The sequence below is a fragment of the Ctenopharyngodon idella genome, chromosome 20 (genome assembly GCF_019924925.1).
Source record: "Ctenopharyngodon idella isolate HZGC_01 chromosome 20, HZGC01, whole genome shotgun sequence".
Lineage (NCBI taxonomy): Eukaryota > Metazoa > Chordata > Actinopteri > Cypriniformes > Xenocyprididae > Ctenopharyngodon > Ctenopharyngodon idella.
This window is the reverse complement of record NC_067239.1, coordinates 31289168-31312182: the sequence shown is the minus strand read 5'-3', so window position 1 is coordinate 31312182 and position 23015 is coordinate 31289168. Positions and strand designations below refer to the sequence as shown.

General features: G+C 36.9%; 3 protein-coding genes across 4 annotated transcripts in view; 2 read left to right on the top strand and 1 right to left on the bottom strand.

The window, feature by feature from the left end:
• Positions 1-3261, bottom strand: part of arhgap39 (Rho GTPase activating protein 39) — a 57028-nt gene extending 53767 nt beyond the window's left edge. Inside the window, exon 1 of the mRNA XM_051875514.1 lies at positions 3083-3261. Coding sequence (XP_051731474.1) covers positions 3083-3093 — 11 coding nt within the window. The 5' untranslated portion in view covers positions 3094-3261. The remainder of the gene's footprint in view (positions 1-3082) is intronic.
• A 712-nt stretch (positions 3262-3973) lies between these two features.
• c20h8orf82 (chromosome 20 C8orf82 homolog) lies at positions 3974-7592 on the top strand. Its single transcript, XM_051875531.1, has 3 exons — positions 3974-4193; positions 4268-4316; positions 6892-7592. The coding sequence occupies exons 1-3, from the start codon at positions 4062-4064 to the stop codon at positions 7344-7346; spliced, it is 636 nt and encodes a 211-aa protein (XP_051731491.1). The 5' UTR covers positions 3974-4061; the 3' UTR covers positions 7347-7592.
• Positions 7593-9910: 2318 nt separating this feature from the next.
• On the top strand, positions 9911-20873 carry naprt (nicotinate phosphoribosyltransferase). 2 transcript variants are annotated; one of them, XM_051875520.1, is made up of 13 exons: positions 9911-10223; positions 12299-12426; positions 12512-12594; positions 15365-15495; positions 15642-15757; positions 16179-16372; positions 16458-16595; positions 17569-17653; positions 17746-17826; positions 17926-18028; positions 18291-18448; positions 20396-20503; positions 20578-20873. In XM_051875520.1, exons 1-13 carry the CDS (start codon positions 9974-9976, stop codon positions 20662-20664), a joined length of 1662 nt encoding a protein of 553 aa, XP_051731480.1. In that variant the 5' UTR covers positions 9911-9973; the 3' UTR covers positions 20665-20873. The 2 variants fall into 2 exon arrangements, with proteins under 2 accessions (XP_051731480.1, XP_051731479.1); XM_051875519.1 differs by having other exon boundaries at positions 16455-16595.
• The last annotated feature ends 2142 nt before the right edge of the window (positions 20874-23015 follow it).

Below are 23015 nucleotides of genomic sequence, written 5' to 3'. Positions count from 1 at the left end.
AGCAGGTGTGTGTCAGCACCTGTGCACACTGTGTTTTGAATGCCACGGCCACAACACAATGACATTCACACTGACCACAGGGTAAACACCAGCGTTTGGGCCTGTGCTGTCTGACTCAACGAGGACGAGGACGGAACGAAACACGCCTGCGCTCCACCCGGCTGTGGTTTCATCCATTTACACACCCAACCTCTTCCTGCCTCCACATCTAGAGCAAATCTGAAACATCATACGCCTCTCTCTGAGGCACACTAGGGCTGGGAATCTGTACGGATTTCTCAATACAATTCACAAGCTCTCCATTTGATTCTTCATTTTCTGGAACTATTACTTCTATACATAAATATTGATGTTTTTAGTAAAATATTCCGTCACTCAAAGTAATGATAACTAAAGTTCACAATCAATGAAGGATTCGTCAGCCTGATTCATACAGTGACTCCTAAGTTAATGAGTCTTTTGAATGATATATTAAAAGGACTGGCTCACAAGAGTCATTTGTTCATGAATTAGACTACACTGGTTGCACTGTATGTTTTTGATTTACTAAGAAGAACCAAATTTAAAAGAGTCATTTGTTCGGCAATTGGACTAGACTGGCTGCGTTGTATGTTTTTGATTCACTAAGAAGAACCAAATTTAAAAGAGTCATTTGTTTGGGAATTGGATTACACTGGTTGCACTGTATGTTTTTGATTCACTAAAAAGAACTGATTTAAAAGAGTCATTTGTTTAGGAATTGGACTACACCGGTTGAGAAGTATATTTTTGATTCATTAAAAAGAACCGATTTAAAAGAGTTGCTTGTTCATGAATTGGTCTACTTTGGTTGAGCAGTATGTTTCTGATTCACTTAACAAAACACATATTTAAAAGAGTCATTTGTTCATGAATTGGATAAGACTGGTTGCACTGTATGTTTTTGATTCACTAAAAAGAACGAATTTAAAAGAGTCGCTTGTTCATGAATTGGTCTACACTGGTTGAGCAGTATGTTTTTGATTCACTTAACAAAACCCATATTTAAAAGAGTCATCTGTTCATGAATTGGACTAGACTGGCTGCGTTGTATGTTTTTGATTCACTAAGAAGAACCAATTTAAAAGAGTCATTTGTTCGGGAATTGGATTAGACTGGTTGCGTTTTTTGATTCACTAAAAAGAACCGATTTAAAAGAGTCACTTGTTCATGAATTGTACTACACTGGTTGAGCAGTATATTTTTGATTCACTTAGAAGAACCAAAATAAAAGAGTCATTTGTTCATGAACTGAACAACAGCGTCATGCTGTATGTTATTGTGTGCATCCTGTGAGGACAGTTCAATATGCATCAAAATGTGCATGCAAGCTTGATTTTGTGCATTTTCTGAAATGCGCAATTCATATTTGTTCAACAATTCGCTAACTTCCGCCACTGAATTACATCCAATCAAATGCCCTCTCTCCAAAGCCCCGCCCTCCAAAGACATGTGAGCCAACCTGATGACACTAGAGTGCATTAGTTCCCGCCCACTTTTTCAGCAGCGTTGATTCTGGTGTCACGAGAAATCGAGTCCCCCCCCCCCAAGGAATCAGGTCTCCTTTAAGACCCAGGCGGTAATGCCCAATCAGAAGTTGTTATCGTGACGTCTTGACTAATTATAACATATTTCACTATTGTATAAAGTTTACTACATTAAGTGCATAAACAACATGCTTGAAATATAACATGAATGCATATGTATTGCATAATAAAACAAACTCGAAACAGATATTGGAAGCAAAAAACACCTAATATAATATAAGCTAGCTAAGCTAGCAGGCTAATCGGGTATATGTATGCTATACTAGTACATAAGCTAACTAAAAAACTTGATTTCACAATCTAAAGCTTCAGTTATATACTAGTATATGAATCATGTAATTTAAAAGACATTAATGGTCATTATAATGCATTTTAAACAATATAAATCATAACGTGATTTTGCAGGAATTATAATCAGGCGCTAAAAATATTACCCATTAAAAGCCCGTTGAACCAATGGGATCACCCGATTTCTGGGGGGACTCGATTTCTCACCACACCGGAAGTATTTAGATTACATAATTCGCAGTGTTTAATGGGAGTGGGTGGAGCTAAAAAAGCTAATTTGGCGCAACTTGCTTGTCGCGATGCTCCGATTGGTGGAGATTTCTTCACAAAATCATGGAATAATGTCGTTTTTCACCAGGAATTCCGCTGTTAAACAAGGTTATTTTAAAATTAAATTAAATTATGCGGGCTAATGGCTTCAACTGGCTCACAGTATCTGTCTTTAAAGTTTTATAAGTTATAGTTAAAAATCAATTACCCTGTGGAGAAAATGACTGGGATTTTTACTTCCTGAACCAGACTAAACACGAAAAATAATACAGGCGTTCAGCGTTTAAGATCGAATACGTTTTCTGATTGGTAAAAAACGAGATGGGTGTGATATTTCATATATACAGTGTTATATATATATTTACACACATACACACACGCAGAGGGTGCATTCGTTTCATGGCCAATGCTTTGTTTGATAAACACAAGGAGGTTTCCAATAAAAATGACACTTCACATTTCCACATGGATCGCTGACTTCCTCAACACTAACCATGAATAATTAAATAGCACAAGACTCGCGGGCACGGGCGACGCTGGATAACGCATCGAGGGTCGCGTGCCGCAGGTGTCTGCATCCCTGTCATGACATTTTGCTTAAAATAGGATGCTGCGCGTCCTCGCATTGCATCGCCCCACCGTGCGCGCGCCTCGGGGGGATGCGTTCGCTAGGTGCGTGTCCGCGTCTTTACGGAGGAATGACAGAAAATCAACAATGAACCGGTGCAGGGATCAGCTCGGAGCTCCTAAGCGCCGGCTCATGGGTGTGGAGGGTGTCATGCACGAGCCGGGCTGAACCGGCAGGCAAACACACATCGTATTTAAGTGATGCAAATGATGCCGCCGATGGGTGACCATCGTCTCGCGCCCGTCACCTCCATCGCGATCACCAAATCACCGCATTTCATTGCACAAGCGAAACTGTAAGGGTGATGCGGATGAGCGCGCGTCATGTTTACCTCTCAGCCATGGTGCCTCTTGTTCCCGCTTTAACACGCAGTGAAAGTAATCCACAGGACGCCAGTCATGGTGATAGAGGCTCCGCCACAGCCGCCGCAGTAAAAGCGAATGAACGAGTATCTGGAGCACGCGCTGTCCGCCCGCGTCTCCGTCACCACCGACAACCTGACGTCATTTTGCGCTTCTCGCAGGAGGAGCGCGCGGGGAGGCTGAAAAGAGCAGGTTACCATGGCAACTCTAGAACGCCGGCGCGCGTCTCGAACTGTATTATCTTAAAAAATTCTATCTATCATACTCGAGTACACTGTAAAATATCTTATATATATATATATATATATATATAAAAAAACATCTCTTATACTCATTCTTGTCTGAATGGCATTGCATTAGATACAATTTTAAAAGCAAGTGGCATTAATTTTAAGAGAGTTTTTTAAAAAAGTAAAACAACAAATATAGTGTTCAGAAAGTCTAATAAGAAACAATAACTTTATAGTATTCATGTTGCGTTCTTCCATTATCTTTTAAGAACTTACATACATACTTTAAATTTCATCGTCACTAATGCATTTTAAATGAAACTATTTATTTTATAATTTCGTTTACTTAATTAACATATTTCTATTTTTGTTTGTATTATGCCAGTAAGAATCTTATTTCCATTGTGCATGAAATAATTAAACTAGCCTTGCCTAATTAAATACAAAGACAGCGCCATCTAGTGTTTACCTGAAATACAATCAAATGCGCCACTGCTTTTACTGTATTATAATAATGTGACTTCTTATCTAGCAAAATCTTATGATGTTTAGCAGATCTCGTAAACATTAATGCAACCCAAATACTAAAAAACAACGGCGTTTCAATCTCAGAAAGGCGGAACTGATGTGCGTGGCGTTTGTTTCCCCCGGACACAGAGACAGCTGGAACTCATAACAGATATTACAATGCAGCGGTTTTGCTGTACATAAAGCAGTTATGAGGTTTGTCAACAGGCTGTTTAGTCGTCAGTGGAGGTTGTTCTGCAGGGATGTGTCCTCATACACACAAGGACAGAGTCCAGAAGCAAGAATCAGAGAGTATTTCTACTATATCGATCATCAAGGACAGGTACGCCACTGAGAAGATGGCTATTATACTGTGATGACATTCCCATAATCATGATTTATGTCTCTTATGTCAAGCTCTTTCTGGATGACACCAAGGTGAAGAACTTTGTGACCTGTTTCAAAGGTATTTCTATTTCTGTGTCAGCAGTAAAGCCAATATATTTGTGAACCCTTTATAATGCTATGTTGAGTAATGTTCTTATGGAATATTAATACGTCTTGTGGTCTATATAAACCTCTTACATAGTGACTTACAGTACAATAGGGTTAATCCTCGTTACTTTCCTGTACTTAAAATTGCTTTTACTGTGGTGTAACATGGTACAGTGATGATGTATGATGATAATACCACAGTACTGTATGGTTACATATTCATAACCCATGGCAGGGTTTAAGTCATGAGAATGTGGAATTAAAATAAATAAATAATTCAAAATTTAATCCAAATATAACTGAAATCATTCGTAAGATTTCCAACATTTTTTGCAGACAGACTTTCACCAGGATTCCGTCAAAATAAAAGTTCAAGACTTTGAAGTGTTAAAAGCTCGAGGGTTTGAATGTTTGAAAATAAAGAATTTGTGGCATAAATATCAGTATTGTAATTTTTTGTTAATTAAAATCATTATTTTTGTCAAATATTCATTTATTTTTATTTTACAGTACAATTTTAATGTAATTTGCAACTAATATATTTCTGTGTTCATGTTTATAATTAGAGTTAATAGTAATAATAATAATAATAGGAGAACCGTGAACTTGCGAATATGTTAAATTATTAAAATATTAATTTAAACTAGATGAGTTGCTAGCATGTTTTATCATGTCGTTAGCATGATTAGCATTTTGCTAGTATATTGCTAGCATGATTAACATATATGTTAACATTTCTAACATGATTTAACATGATTACCATGTTGTTAGCATATTTTAACACATTGCTATCATGTTTTAGCGTGTTAGCATGATTTAACATGTTTGTTAACATGATTAGCATATTGTTAACATGTTTAGCATGTTTGTCAGCATTTTGCTAACATGTTTCTCACATGATTTAGCATTTTGTTATCATGTTTTAACATGTTGCTAGCATGTTTTAACATGTTAACATGATTAGCATGTTGCTATTATGTTTTAACACATTGCTATCATGTTTTAGCACATTGCTAGCATGTTTTAGCATGTTGTTAACATGATTTAACACGTTGCTAGCATTTTTTAACATGTTAGCATGATTAGCATTTTGTCAGCATGATCAACATGTTTGCTAGCATGTTTCTCACACGATTTAGCATGTTGCTATCATGTTTTAACATGATTAGCATGTTGCTATCATGTTTTAACACATTGCTATCATGTTTTAGCATGTTGTTAGCATGATTTAACACGTTGCTAGCATGTTTTAACATGTTGTTAGCATGTTTTAGCATGTTGTTAGCATGATTTAACACGTTGCTAGCATGTTTTAACACGTTGCTAGCATGTTTTAACATGTTGTTAGCATGATTAGCATTTTGTCAGCATGATCAACATGTTTGCTAGCATGTTTCTCACACGATTTAGCATGTTGCTATCATGTTTTAACATGATTAGCATGTTGCTATCATGTTTTAACACATTGCTATCATGTTTTAGCATGTTGTTAGCATGATTTAACACGTTGCTAGCATGTTTTAACATGTTGTTAGCATGTTTTAGCATGTTGTTAGCATGATTTAACACATTGCTAGCATGTTTTAACATGTTGTTAGCATGATTAGCATTTTGTCAGCATGATCAACATGTTTACTAGCATGTTTCTCACACGATTTAACATGTTGCTAGCATGTTTAAATATTGTTAACATGATAGCAACATGTTATAACACGTTGCTAGCATGTTTTAACATGTTGTTAGCATGATTAGCATTTTGTCAGCATGATCAAAATGTTTGCTAGCATGTTTCTCACACGATTTAACATGTTGCTAGCATGTTTAAATATTGTTAACATGATAGCAACATGTTATAACACGTTGCTAGCATGTTTTAACATGTTGTTAGCATGATTAGCATTTTGTCAGCATGATCAAAATGTTTGCTAGCATGTTTCTCACATGATTTAGCATGTTGCTAGCATGTTTTAACATGTTAGCATGTTTAAATATTGTTAACATGATAGCAACATGTTATAACAGGTTGCTAGCATGTATTAGCATGTTGCTAGAATATTTAACAGATTGCTGTTAACAGTAGCTTGAAAGCTCTAGGAGGAGTAGCATTTAGAAATTTTAGTCTCAGAATAATAATAATAATAATAATAATAATAAAAAGCTTTAGTAGATCAGTATGTGTTGGCTTTCTCAGGCCAACATAAATATTAGGGGTACTTCAAGTAAATATTTTACATATAAGGGTTTTAGCTGACATAAAAGTTTGGGAAATGTTTGTTTAATGTTTGAACATAAAGTTATTTACATAATGTTTGAAATTCACTAAATTGTGGATCATTTTATTTAGTTTAATCCAGAATAGAATGCAACAGTAACTCTCGCTTTTTCAGTGGAGAAGTATTTTTTCCCATTCGTTTTCTCATTAGGTGTTGCAAAAATCTATTAAATAAAGAGTTTGAATCAAACAGACCAGCTCTGAGTTTAAATGCAACATTACGGCGATGAAAATGGATTTTACCATTCTGTTCTGTCTGTTCTGTTTCTATTAGACCAGCACTTCTTAGTTTTCTTCTTCAGTCGTCTGAAATTGAACCAGAGTGGCCGTTATCAACAGGACTTCCCCTTCCTCTCGCTCTGTGGACGTGAACGCAACTTCCTGCGCTGTGAAGATCAGCCCATTGTTTTCACGCACCTGTTATCGGAGGCGGGACATGAGGAGCGTCTGTCCTACTGTGGAGGCGGAGCTAAACTGACCGTTCCGTTCCGCCCAGAATCTCTCTTCATGCAACCGGTCAGCGGCAGACTGTACCATCCTGGACCTGAGCGGGGTGGAGGGGTGGGTTTGGTACGATCGGCGTTGGCCATTGAGCTGAGTGCCCACTTTGAGTACGCCACGGGTCAGGAGAGTACAGGACAGCCCACTCATTTCACCTGGGCGGGGCATCGACACACTCTAACGAAAGAGTTGGCGAAACGTTTTCCTGTTCAAAAAGATTCAAGATGATTCAATCAACCTACAAGTAGATTCTGACCATTAAAATCCTGCTGAACACATTTATTGCTGATAAACGCAAACATTTTGAGAGTGAATGCAAAGTTTCTTGGGGGAACGCAATACATTTGTGAGAAAACACTAACGTTTTGAAAGCAATGAAAAGTTTCTTGAGAAATGTAGATAGTGACCATTAAAATCCTGCTGTAATTAATGTATATTCTGAACATACTGCTGAAATAAATGTATATATTGTGTCATGTGGCTGATCTGATTTCTTAATGTTAGTTGTTTTGTCATCATTTACTCACCCTTATTTCATCCCAAACCCTTATGATTTCATTTTTTCATACAGAACAAACAGATGTTTAGCAGAATGTCCAACGAGCGTGAATGTAATGGATGCTGCTGATCACCTAAAACAATAAACAAACAAATAAAACACCACTAAACTATTCCTTTAGGCATCAGTACTACCACCATCATTTTAAATGAAAGACACACAAACTCTCACACCTGCTGTAGTGTGTTGTAGTGGTTATAGAAGGTAATGCATCATGAAGTGACAAACATTCCCTATTCAAAAGTGTTGAAAAAACATCCCAGGACGCATCTAAAAGCTCAAATATTAGTGTTTTCATTTGTCTGCACATCATTTCCACACTTCTATTTGTGTCATTTCCATCTTTTGATGGCTTTACTATTATAACTAAATACTATATATATATATATATATATATATATATATACACACACACACACACACACAGGTGCTGGTCATATAATTAGAATATCATCAAAAAGTTGATTTATTTCAGTAATTCCATTCAAAAAGTGAAACTTGTATATTATATTCATTCATTACACACAGACTGATATATTTCAAATGTTTATTTCTTTTAATTTTGATGATTATAACTGACAACTAAGGAAAATCCCAAATTCAGTATCTCAGAAAATTAGAATATTACTTAAGACCAATACAAAGAGGATTTTTAGAAATCTTGGCCAACTGAAAAGTATGAACATGAAAAGTATGAGCATGTACAGCACTCAATACTTAGTTGGGGCTCCTTTTGCCTGAATTACTGCAGCAATGCGGCGTGGCATGGAGTCGATCAGTCTGTGGCACTGCTCAGGTGTTATAAGAGCCCAGGTTGCTCTGATAGTGGCCTTCAGCTCTTCTGCATTGTTGGGTCTGGCATATCGCATCTTCCTCTTCACAATACCCCATAGATTTTCTATGGGGTTAAGGTCAGGCAACTTTGCTGGCCAATTAAGAACAGGGATACCATGGTCCTTAAACCAGGTACTGGTAGCTTTGGCACTGTGTGCAGGTGCCAAGTCCTGTTGGAAAATGAAATCTGCATCTCCATAAAGTTGGTCAGCAGCAGGAAGCATGAAGTGCTCTAAAACTTCCTGGTATACAGCTGCGTTGACCTTGGACCTCAGAAAACACAGTGGACCAACACCAGCAGATGACATGGCACCCCAAACCATCACTGACTGTGGAAACTTTACACTGGACCTCAAGCAACGTGGATTGTGTGCCTCTCCTCTCTTCCTCCAGACTCTGGGACCCTGATTTCCAAAGGAAATGCAAAATTTACTTTCATCAGAGAACATAACTTTGGACCACTCAGCAGCAGTCCAGTCAAGACACTTCTGACGCTGTCTGTTGTTCAAGAGTGGCTTGACACAAGGAATGCGACAGCTGAAACCCATGTCTTGCATACGTCTGTGCGTAGTGGTTCTTGAAGCACTGACTCCAGCTGCAGTCCACTCTTTGTGAATCTCCCCCACATTTTTGAATGGGTTTTGTTTCACAATCCTCTCTAGGGTGCGGTTATCCCTATTGCTTGTACACTTTTTTCTACCACATCTTTTCCTTCCCTTCGCCTCTCTATTAATGTTCTTGGACACAGAGCTCTGTGAACAGCCAGCCTCTTTTGCAATGACCTTTTGTGTCTTGCCCTCCTTGTGCAAGGTGTCAATGGTCGTCTTTTGGACAACTGTCAAGTCAGCAGTCTTCCCCATGATTGTGTAGCCTACAGAACTAGACTGAGAGACCATTTAAAGGCCTTTTCACTTTTTGAATGGAATTAGTAAAATAAATCAACTTTTTGATGATATTCTAATTATATGACCAGCACCTGTGAACATTGAAATATAGCTAATAATTTTTTTATCTATTATTTCCATCTCCGCGACCTTAAAGGGGCTTCATAGTTAACAAATAAGTTGGAAAATCCCTGAGCTAAAATATTGAAACTTAAAAAAAAAAAAACAAAAAAAAACAAGTGTGCTAAAGTAGCCAAACATTTGGCTGGTACTTTAGTATGTATGTTTATTAATATTTTGGCAATGTACCATCTTCCTAGCATGCAAATAAACCTTCAGAATCATGCAGTGTGTGAAAGTGTTGAAACCTCGAACTAGTTTACAAACACAGCAGTGACTGAAGAACACATGAGAGTAGTTGGGCGGAGACTGAATACAAGCAGGAATCATGTAACCGTGTAAAGGGTCACCCGGTTACACGTGAGCATGGTGGGAGACGCGAGATACTAAAGGAAAGACAGGAAGCACCAATACTGCATGTTGCACAACAAAAACAACCAGATAAACTGGACTGAAAAATGGCGACATGTGAGGGAAATGAAGCGCGTGCGGAGCTCGAGCGCTCCGTGCTCAACCGGGTTCCGCCACTTCTCACGGATCTGTACCAATTCACCATGGCGTACGCGTACTGGCGCGCGGGCAGACACAACGAGCCAGCCGTGTTCGAACTGTTTTTCAGGGATAACCCGTTCGGCGGAGGATTTTCGCTCTTTGCGGGTCTGAGCGACTGTTTGCTTTTCCTGCAAAACTTCACTTTCTCAGATGACGGTGAGTATGTGCACCGCATAATGCGTCTCAAAAAGTAGTATGCTGCCCAAGAACACAGAATTTTTGGGCATGTCTAGTGAGCTCCCTATACAGCATGTGGTTCAAAGCCTAGTATACTGCCTAACTAAACAGCATTTGTCAGGCATATGTCTTAAAACCAAGTAAGCTCCCTACTCAAACAGTTTTTTTGGGCATACATCTCAAAACCTAGTACGCTGTATAGGCAAGCAGCATAGGCAGCTTTTGACAGTGTTTGCGATGACTGCATAGACAGCATTTTTTTGGCATGTCTTAAAACCTAAACAGTTTTTGTAGACATACATCTCAAAACTTAGTATGCTGCCTAACTAGACTGCATTTTTGGCATGTGTCTTAAAACCTTGTGCACTGACTACATCATGTATCTCAAAACCTAGTGTGCTGCCAAACTAAACAGCATTTGTTGAGCATATGTCTTAAAACCAAGTGAGCTCCCTACCTAAACAACAGTTTTGGGCATGCATCTCAAAAACGTAGTATGCTGCATAAACAGACAACATTTTTGCCATGTGTCTTAAAACCTTTTGCACTGACTACATCATGTATCTCAAAACCTAGTATGCTGCCAAACTAGACAGCATTTGTTGGGCATATGTCTTAAAACCAAGTAAGCTCCCTGCTCAAATAGCTTTTTTGGGCATGCATCTTAACCTAGTATGTGGTCTACATAGTGCACTGACTACATCATACATCTCAAAACCTAGTATGCTGCCTAACTAGACAGCATTAGTTAGGCATACATCTTAAAACCAAATGAAATTACTACCTAAACAGTTTTTTTGGCCATATATTTCAAAACCTAGTATGCTGTCTACAAAGGCAGTTTTTGACAGTGTCTCAAAACTTGATGACTGCATAGACAATGTTTTTTGGCACGTCTTAAAACCTAGTGGCCAACTACCTAAACAGTTTTTGTGGGCATGCATCTCAAAACCTAGTATGCTGCATAACTAGACAGCTTTTTTGGCAAGTGTCTTAAAACCTAGTGCACTGACTACATCATGCATCTCAAAACCTAGTATGCTGCCTAACTAAACAGCATTTGTCAGGCATACGTCTTAAAACCAAGTAAGCTCCCTGCTCAAATAGCTTTTTTGGGCATGCATCTTAACCTAGTATGCGGTCTACATAGTGCACTGACTACATCATACATCACAAAACCTAGTGTGCTGCCTATTAGTTAGGCATATGTCTTAAAACCAAGTGAAATGACTACCTAAACAGTTTTATGGGCATGCATTTCAAAACCTATTATGCTGTATAACTAGGCAGCATTTTGGGCATGCGTCTTAAAACCTAGTGCACTGACTACATCATGCATCTCAAAACCTAGTATGCTGCCTAACTAAACAGCATTTTTCAGGCATATGTCTTAAAACCAAGTGAAATGACTACCTAAACAGTTTTTTGGGGCATATATCTCAACATACATGTCTACGTAGGCAGCTTTTGACAGTGTCTCAAAACTTCTGCATAGACAACATTTTTAAAACCTAATGTCTAACTACCTAAACAGTTTTTCTGGGCATGCATCTCGAAAACCTAGTATGCTGTCTACACAGCAAGTATTTTTGGAAATGCATCACTAACCTAATAAGCTGCCATCTCAAAAGCAAGTGATTTTGCAGCATATTTGGGCTCAGCTGACTCCTGTGATGCCTGAAAATGCGGTCTAGTTAGGCTGACTAGGTTTTGAGATGGTCTTCTAGTTAAACAATGCCAGGAATGTATGTATTCATTCAAAAAGGAATGTGTGCCATGAATGCAAATGAACTTGTGCTTAGATCAGAACACCACAGTACTGTGTACTAATCACACTACAGAGTGGACTCACATGCCTTTGATTTACTGATCAACACACCCAACACACGTTTGTAGATACGTGCTTGTTTCTTGCTGTGCATTTCGCAGTCTGATGGTGTTATCTGCAAGTCAGTAGTTGCAACATAATTCATGCAAGCAAAGTCCATGGAAATGAGTTCTACTGTATCACATTCTGTCTGTTCGGAAGCTCAGCATCATCTTGTGTGTTTCAGATGTGGAGTATTTGCGCTCCGTTCTCCCAGCGGACACAGACGCTGCTTTTTTCACATATCTGAAGGAGCTGGACTGTTCGACTGTGTCTGTGTCGGCAGTACCTGAGGGATCCGTCGTATTCGCCAGAGTACGTAAGCGATTCAGAGGTCAAGGGTAATCTGGTCTTCTGCTACAGGAGGTTGAGTTCCTGTGTCTGTAATTTGTGTTTTTAGGTTCCTCTGTTGGAAGTATCTGGACCGCTGGCTGTAGTTCAGCTGCTGGAGACCAGCCTGCTCTGCCTGGTGAACTATGCCAGGTAAGTACAAAAACACATAGGTAACAGCATTCTATTAAATGACATTCATTCATTATTTTCTTGAATGCAATGGTGCTTTTTAAAAACACATTTATGGACCATTCTACAGTCAGAGTTGAAAACATGTTGAAAAAAAATGTGCCTTTTTCCACAAATTTTGTGTGTATGCAAAATGTAATAGTAATTGTACAGTTAATTCTCATATAGTATTTTCAGAAAGTTTTGGAATATTTTTCCTCTCCCCAAATTTGTCAATACCGAAACACAATAATAAATAATTTAATAAGATGGGTTATATTGACCGGTTAAGATTTTGTTTACATCTACTTTGTAAATATATACAATAACAATCACAATTTTAACAATATTTCAAGTGTAATTTTTGAGATTTGCTGTATTTTTAATCCAATCTTTCTTTGTAAAAGGCATGAAGTTTATCATACTGGTTTCAAAGTGAAGGATTCATTAGTTTGAATATACATTGAACCAAACACTATAATAACATCTTCAATATACTTTATTTTTGACAAAACATCCCATGTTTTTGATAGTGACAGTAATGTGTTGGTAGTGACCACATCACATTACAGAATTTTTTAACTCGCGTACTAAAACACTAATGATTTGCATAATAAAACATACTAAAATTCTAATGATTTGCATAACTGTACTAAAATTGTGTTTATTTCCCCCAAATAAACGATTATGTGTTCCTTTTTGTCACTACCAAAACAATGATGTCACTACCGAAACATGTGGTGAAGTTTCGGTTATGACAATTTTAGATACTTTTGAGCCTAGCTCAGAGATGCTAATCAGCACATGGTTAGCTAGTACAGTTCTGAACAGTTGTACACACATAAAAACTAAATTTTATCAAATAACCCCCAAAAAAACCATGATGTCACAACCGAAATGTCACCACGTGTTTCGGTTGTGACTGTTTCGGTAGTGACAGTTTTAGATACTATTGAGCCGCTCAAAGATGCTAATCAGCACATGGTTAGCTAGCACAGTTCTGAACAGTTGTACACACAAAAAAACTAAATTTGATCAAATAACCCCCAAAAAACAATGATGTCATAACCGAAACTTCACCGCATGTTTCGGTAGTGACAATTTTAGATTCTTTTGAGCCTAGCTCAAAGATGCTAATCAGCACATGTTTAGCTAGCACAGTTCTGAACAGTTGTACACACATAAAAACTACATTTTATCAAATAACCCCCAAAAAACCATAATGTCACAACCGAAACTTCAACACGTTTCGGTTGTGACTGTGTCGGTAATGACAATTTTAGATACTATTGAGCCGCTCAAAGATGCTAATCATCACAGTTCTGAACAGCTGTACACACATAAAAACTACATTTTATGGAATAACACCCCAAAAAGGTTTGCTTAATTGCATAAAAAAGGTGTTTGGTAGTGACGTTCCTTAAAGTTACACACAGATTTTCAGACTTTTGAACACATTTAACTCAAAATGATGGACCTATCTACTGTGAAAGAGAGGCTATGAGAGGGAGGGACACAGGAATATTTCCTGATCAAAAATGTAGAAGTGTGTTAAAATCAGTTTCAGCCAATGGACTAAAACACACACTGTTTCGGTAGTGACATGAAAATGCGGGACACATTTTTTTAAAATAAAGTTTCATGATTTACAAAGAAAAAAAATACTTTTTTTTTTTTTTTTTTTTTAAACTTAACAAATCAAATTTTACAAATCAAAAAGATATTTTTAAAAACAACAATGGAAAAAAATTGCAAAAATGATTTCAGTATCATTTTCACAAGTTGAAATTTAGGGGTTAGGGTTTAAAGACCCCCTGTGGTGAAAATCAAGTTTTTAATGTTGTTTATATGTCTATGTGGTGTTTTTAATATACTTTAAGACAAACCATGTGCAAATTTATCAGTCAACACCATTGCTGAGTATTTTCTCCTTAAAACTGCAGTGAAAAAAAAGCGGTTCTCAATCGCAGTTTGAAATCGCTGGTATCACAAACTACCTTGTAACCAATCACGTCAACGTGCCGGCGGGCTTTAGCATATCATGAACAGCGAACTAGCAGGGGAGTCTCGAGAGAAGCCAGGTTATCCCGGTATATTTTTCTGTTGTTATGAAAAATCGTGTAGATTTAGCAATATAGCAGGTGTATTACGATGTTATGATGAACTATATGTCTTTCTCCACTGACGTTCTGAGTTGTTAAAGCATTTGTAAGGATACTAATTGTTAGAGGCCAGATGTCTGACTCTGAGATGAAGAACGGGAACATGGTTTGTGTAACATTAGCAACACATTATTAGCTGTTTGATAACATAGTCAAGCAAAAGGCTAATCATATTAATTACAATTATGTGTCCAATGTTGTAAAGAGCGATACCATTGTGCAGCGTTTACCTCAGTAAGTTGACCGAGTGGATCTCTGAGCTGGCGTGAGCGAATGGGGGTGGGGCTAATTTGCATATTCATTGATCCGCGTATACATAATGAGGCAAAGGTGTAGATTTACATTCAAGCTATTTTAAGGCATGAAGAAATTTTTTTCACATGAAAAAACCTTTAAATATGTAATTTTGGTGATCAAAGAAGAGCTTTAAGGGATCAAATTATTGACAACAGGGGGACTTTAAGAGTTCTCACTCTAAAAAATGGGACTTGTCCTTTATTGTGGTGGAAAGTGGAATCTATAGTTTGTGTTGGTGACGAGTTTACTGAATGATTAACGCATATATGCTTCTAAACTCTCTCTCCTCTCAGTTTGGTGTGTAGCAATGCTGCTCGTTTCCGTTTGGCTGCAGGTCCCAGACGTCGATTAATGGAGATGGGACTCAGAAGAGCCCAGGGTCCGGACGGAGGCCTGACCGCCTCCCGATACACATACATTGGTGGTAAGTGACACAAAAACACACCTAATGTGTTTCCAGCAAAGAATTCTGGTTTCCAACCAACATTTGCAATAATATCTAGAAGTGAGTCAATCACACTCTGGAACGACAAGTATTTTTGGTCTAATAACTACTGTTTGATTTTCCAGGTTTTGATTTGACAAGTAATGCTCTCGCTGGGCGTCTGTTTGGCATTCCTGCGGCAGGAACCATGGCACACTCTTATGTCACTTCCTTTTCCTCCCTGGAGGAGGTGTGGCCACAGGTGGGTAAACATTTCAGTGTTTGTGATCAAATATGCTGTCTATTCATATTTGTTTATACCGTTCAAAAGTTTGGGGTCGGTACGATTTTTTAATGTTTTTGAAAAGTCTCTTCTGCTCACCAAGGCTGCATTTAAATCTTTATAATATATATATATATATATATATATATATAAATATATAAATCTTTTCTATTTGAATATATAGTAAACTGTAATTTATTCCTGCTGAATTTTCAGCATCATTACTCCAGTCTTCAGTGTCACATGATCCTTTAGAAATCATTCTAATATGCTGATATTACTTTTATAACATTATAAATGTCTTTAGTATCATCCTTGCTGAATAAAAGTATTGATTCCTTTAAAAAAACAAAAAACATATATGTTGGTCTACATGTGTTTGGTTGGTTCGTCACATCAGACTCTGGCGCCCTGCGGCGGTGGCGACCCTATTGACTTCATCTGTCTGGTGAAGGGCTGGCTGGGTCGCGTCAGCCAGCTATTGGGGTCAAAGACGGACCTCATTCGAGAGGGCGAGCTGGCGGCCTTCCTGTCTTACGCCATCGCATACCCTCAAAACTTCCTGCCTGTGATTGACAGCTACAGTGTCAGCTGGTAAGACATTCCCAGAGACACGTGATTATTGTTGTGTTTTATCTTGCTGTAGATGACTGTTGTGTGTGTGTTTGCCGTGCAGTAGTGGTTTGCTGTGTTTCTGTGCCGTCGCATTGGCTCTGTATGAGCTGCAGTATCGGCCGCTGGGCATCAGGCTGGACAGCGGCGACCTCTGCAGGCAGTCGCTGGAAGTGCGGCGCGTCTTCAAAGAATGTAGCAAAGAGTGAGACACTTCCTTCACACCACCTCAAATAATACACAGGCATTTTACTACTACTCATACTTGGGGTTCGTGTTAATTATTTAAGTATTATTTATTCACTATTGCTGTATTTATAATTATTAGCTTTTATTTTTATACGTGCTTTTGTCATTTTATTAGTTTTTTTTGTGTATTTATACTTAAATGCATTTATTTCAGTTAGTTGCTAAGGCAACATTTCATTTACGGTTTAAAGTCTAATATTTGTTATTTTATTTCAGCTTCATTTCAATTTCCGAATTTAACCAGGGATAATATTAACTGAAATAAAATAAAATATAAAAAACTAAACTTATTTTATTTCAGCTAGGTGCCAAATATTGTGTTTACATTTTAAGTTTGTGTTTTACATCTAATATTTGTTATTTTATTTCAGCTTAGCAAAAATGATTTTTAATAGCCTTATAAATTTATATTTAGTTTATTATTGTTAACTAAAACTAAAATCCTTTAAAAAAAATTACTTAAAATAAACACTAACTGAAATAAAATAAAAAAACTAAACTTATTTTATTTCAGCTAGTTGCCAAATATTGCATTTAACTTTAAGTTTACATTTTACATCTAAAATTTGTTATTTTATTTCAGCTTCATTTAAATTACCAAAAATTATTTTTAATAGCTTTATTTTTAACCAAGTTTATTATTAACTAAAACTAATATCCTTAATAAAAATGTAATTACTAAAAATACACATTAGCTGAAATAAAATGAAATATAACAAAAACTAAACTTATTTTATTTCAGCTAGTTGTCAAGGGATTGTTTATGATTTTTGTTTAGTTTAAGTTAAAGTACTATTACTACTTCTAAAGTACTATAAATATTATCAAAATCTGTAATCGTAAAGCAAACCCTGGTTTAACCCTAAGAATTAAACTTCAGCAGGCATTCAGTCTAAACTGATCTATTTTTTCTGTGTTTCTGTCTGAAGGTTCTCAGTTCCTCAGTTTGAGTCTCTCATCATCGTCGGCACAAACAGTATTTCTGAACAGAGTCTCTCTGAACTCAACAAGAAGGTAAGAGCTTTTCATATCACAGATAAATTAAAGACGTCAACATTCATCTACAGTCAAAACGTACATTACCCATCTGTCTGTCTGTCTGTCAGGATAATGAGATTGATGTGGTTGGTGTGGGGACTCATCTTGTGACCTGCACGCGTCAGCCCTCTCTGGGGTGTGTATATAAGGTACCAACATGATATCAAAACTCACGCAGAGTGCCTAATTAATACATGTTTGTGGTTTTATTACTCACCCTGTAAGACTGTGGTTCCCCCTCTCTGTAGCTGATAGAGGTCAGAGGTCGTCCCAGAATGAAGTTGAGTGAAGATCCAGAGAAAAGCACACTGCCAGGAAGGAAGTCTGTCTATAGGGTTCTGGACACAGACGGTCAGTATTTATCTGTTGTCTATATGGAGAGAGAGAGAGAGAGAGAGAGAGAGAGAATACTTCAAAAGGCTTAAAAATGTCAATATTTCAAGATGATGTAGACAAGATTTCTAGACAGTATAGTTAGAAAATGGTGTGTGTATGTGTATATGACTGGAGTCTTATTTTTTTAAAGAGATTTGCCAAAACTATTATTAATTTCTTTAGATTTTTATGTGAAAAAATTAGCTTAGTGCACCATTAACTGAATTTAGTTTCGTAGCTCATCCGCAGATGGATCTGGTGTGTCTATCAGAAGAACCGGCCCCTAAAGCAGGCGTCTCACTGAACTACTACCCTCTAGGACTGGACAAGACTGTTCAATCTATCACACCTGCTCAAGTAACCAGTCTACGTTTGGATGTCTTCTCCTGTGGGCAGGTATGTGCTGCCAATATTGAAGGCAACGTTTTGAAGGCAATACAGTCTATCAGAAAATAGATAGCTAGCATGTTTATAAGCATGATTTAACATACTGTTAGCATAAATTAGCACATTGCTAGCATGATTTAACACATTGCTAGCATGTTTCCAGCATCATTTAACACATACCATGTTTTAACATGTTGCTAGCATCAATTAACACATTGCTAACATGTTTTAGCATGTTTCTAGCATGAATTAGCACATTGCTACCATGTTTTAACATGTTGCTAACATGATTTAGCATTTTGCTAGCATGTTTCTAACATGCATTAGCACATTGCTACCATGTTTTAACATGCTGCTACCATGATTTAGCACATTGCTAACATGTTTCCAGCATCAGTTAACACATACCATGTTTTAACATGTTGCTAACATTAATTAACACATTGTTAACATGTTTTGGCATGTTTCTAACATGAATTAGCACATTGCTACCATGTTTTAAAACGTTGTTAACGTGTTTCTAACATGAATTAGAACATTGATACCATGTTTTAACATGTTGTTAACATGATATATCACATTGCTAGCATGTTTTAGCATTCTGGTAACATGGCTTATCATGTTACTAGCATGTTTCTAACATCAGTTAGCACATACCATGTTTTAACATGTTGTTAGAATCAATTAACACATTGCTAACATGTTTTAACATGTTTCTAGCATGAATTAACACATTGCTACCATGTTTTAACATGTTGCTAACATTATTTAGCATGTTGCTACCATGTTTTAACATGTTGCTAGCATGTTTTAGCATTCTGGTAACATGATTTAACATGTTGCTAGCATGTTTCTAGCATAAATGAACACATTGCTTGCATGATTTAACACAGTGCTAATATGTTTCCAGCATCAATTAACACATACCATGTTCTAACATGTTGCTAGCATCAATTAACACATTGCTAACATGTTTTGGCATGCCTCTAGCATGAATTAGCACATTGTTACCATGTTTTAACATGTTAGCATTGTGAATTAACACATTGATACCATGTTTTAACATGTTGCTACCATGATTTAGCACATTGCTAGCATGTTTCCAGCATCAATTAGCACATACCGTGTTTTAACATGTTGCTAACATTAATTAACACATTGCTAACATGTCTTAGCATTTTTCTATCATGAATTAGTACATTGCTACCATGTTTTAACATGTTGTTAGCATTTTTCTAACATGAATTAGCACATTGCTACCATGTTTTAACATGTTGCTAACATGATTTATCACATTGCTAGCATGTTTTAACATTCTGGTAACAAGATTTAACATGTTGCTAGCATATTTCTAACATGAATTAACACAGTGCTAGTATGTTTCCAACATCAGTTAACACATACCATGTTTTAACATGTTGCTAACATCAATTAACACATTGCTAACATGTTTTAGCATGTCTCTAACATGAATTAGCACATTGTTACCATTTTGTTAACATGTTTCTAATATGAATTAACACATTGCTAGCATGATTTAGCACATTTGCTAACATGTTTCCAGCATCAGTTAGCTTATACCATGTTTTAACATGTTGCTAGCATCAATTAACACATTGCTACCATGTTTTAACATGTTACTAATATGATTTATCACATTACTAGCATGTTTTAACATTTTGGTAACATGATTTATCACATTGCTAGCATGTTTTAGCATTTTGGTAACATGATTTACCATGTTGCTAGCATGAATTACCACATTGCTAGCATGTTTTAGCATGTTGTCCTAGGCTAGTTGATAACGTTTGCTAGTGATAGACAGCTTAAATACTCTATAAGAAAAGTTTAAAGACATGAACTAAAAGCCACAAAACTCCAATGCTGATTCATAGGCTCTTCAAAGTTATTATTTTCTGTACAGAAGCTAATTCAGATGTGTGATTGTGTGCACAGATCACATCCCCCCTAAACAGTGCGTCAGAGAGTCGTGAGCGTGCACAGATTTCCCTGCAAACGCTGCATCCTCAGCACAAGAGACTACAAGAGCCGCACAACTACACCGTGAGTTCACTGTAATAAATATAGTAACTGCAAAAGCACAGACTGAAAGTGTGTTTCTTAACATTTTCTTAAAGGTGGCTTTATCAGAGCGGCTGCACTCCCTGGTCTCTGATATCACAAAAGGAAACAGTAAAGGCAGCAACTTCCTGCTGTCGAACTGAAGCCGAGCTGAAACCCGGAGCCCGGATCAAAGTCACAGCCATTAAATCTAAAGGAAAAGGTGCCTTGAAAACAAATGATCTCATAATAGATGCAGCAATGCTGTTTGTGATAGCGTGGTCCAATGAATAACTAATAAAATGTGATTAATAAAAATGATTATTTACTGTTAATTTTACAATATAATAAAGTTTTTATGTATAAAAGTGAACTGATTCATGACTATGCTTGGTTTGTACTATAAAGTGTAAGAGTCGGGTCCTAGAAGTAAAAACTCCATACATTTTCTCCGTAGGGAAACTGATTTTAGTGATCACTTATATAATAATATTATATAATAAACAATTAAAGACAGCCCTACTTTCAGCTATGAGGTTGTTAAAGGTGCAGTATGTAGCATTTCTGTCCGCTAGAGGTCGCTAGAGGCCTATTCAAAACAAAGGCGTAGCTTGATGACGCTAAGTTTGAGCGCGGAATCTTGGGACATGTGGTCTTCACCTCACAGCCGGTGCAAAAGAATAGGGATAGGACTCGGGCAGAAATCATGTTCATGGATGTGATTATTAACGTTACTGTAGTATGAAGCAGAGCAGGACCGAGTGTTGTGGGAGCTGAACGAGGACGCTGGAGCGATTGCGCAACACAAGCCTCACGAGCAGCGGCACTTTTATTATGACACAGTCGCCGGCGCCGCTTCTGCTTTTCCGGTCATGAGTATGAGGTAACACAGCTCTGTTTATCATATTAGATACATTTGAGTGTGTTGAAAATGATGTTATAACGTTACTCTGTGCGTTCGCTCTGTGGCTGCTGTGAGACACTGTTACACACTGCAGTAAGATAGATCGATTTTAGAATATCATATTAAATGGTGGATGGCTTGTGTTGATAAACGGCATGCAATTAATTTTAAAACATTGTATGATGGAGAAAATTCTGTATTACTGTTACTAAAAATAAAGCTGCATCTGATTATGCTATGTTAGCTACTCGACAAAATAGTGTTTTTCTCTGAGGCATGGTAAAGCATGGTACTCGCAAAATATCAAGAAAATTCGATTTAAGCAATAAGACTAAACGTGTTGAGCTATATAACAATATTTAGTGTTCTGTCTATAAATATATCAAAACAGTTGTTCCCTTATTAAAACGTGTAATATATTAAAGTGTCTTTGGTGTTTCCATGGTTTCTATAAAATAAAACCGGAAACCGAGGCAGACCGAGGGTTAACGCGGGTATGACGCAATTGACAGGCGACTCCTCACACGTCCCGGAGCCTTGGTTAAAATTGCAATTTTCTCATGATTTACAAATAGTTGGAAATTTTTTGAAATATTGTAAGTACTCAAGTGAACAAAATATATAACACTGGCCTAGTGGTTTTTGGATCTTTTACTGCAAAAATCTTACATATTGCACCTTTAAGTGATGATATTTGCTTTTAAGTGATGATATTTGATTTTAGCCGTCAGCCCACATTATTTCAACTTAGTTTTAAAATAATCGTGTTTAACAGGGAAATTGGTGGTGGAAAACTACATTACCCGTGATGCTGTAAAGAAAATTCCACCAATCAGAGAGTTAAAACAAGCAAAAATGCGCCAAAATATCTCTTTAGCCCCACCCACTTACATGAAGCACTGCAAATTACATTCCTACACTCAAAATATTTGAATATATATGCATATTTTGCAATAAACGTAATATTATATATATATATATATATATATATGATCAACATTTTTAAATGAGTAGTTTTATATTTCTCCATTTTTAATTCGATTATGCTGTTCTTAATGCTTCATTGGATTAGTTTTTATTTTTGTCAGATTTTCAAATACTTTTTTGCTTTCTGTTATGTTTGTAATGTTATGATTCTCCTCGTAGCTGATTGGCTTGGTTCATGGCTTATAACGCTTTAACGAAGACTTCCCGATGGGAGAAATGAATGGAAAAATTACTTCCGGAACCAACGCCGCTGAAAAAGTGGGCGGGCACTAATGCACTAATGTGATCTGCCTTTAATTATTATTTTAAAAAATCTTTAAAAATAAAAAAAATAATAAAGTACTGTTTGATTTAGTAAATAGTTTTTAAATAAATAAAGTGTTTTAGTATGACAGTTTACACAGTAAATCTAATTAATCTAACAGATTGTGTTTGTTGTTCATGTCATATGGAAGTGCGTAGATATTTAAATACATTTTAGAGATGTGTTTGGGGATTTAAAACGGGTTTACATGTAACTAGGTGCTTTAAAAGATTTTAAAAGCAATTTGATGAATGTTAGTCTCGTCAGGCAGACTCAAGGCTTTTGTCTTTACTATCGCATCGCGCACTCGCTGATGCCTC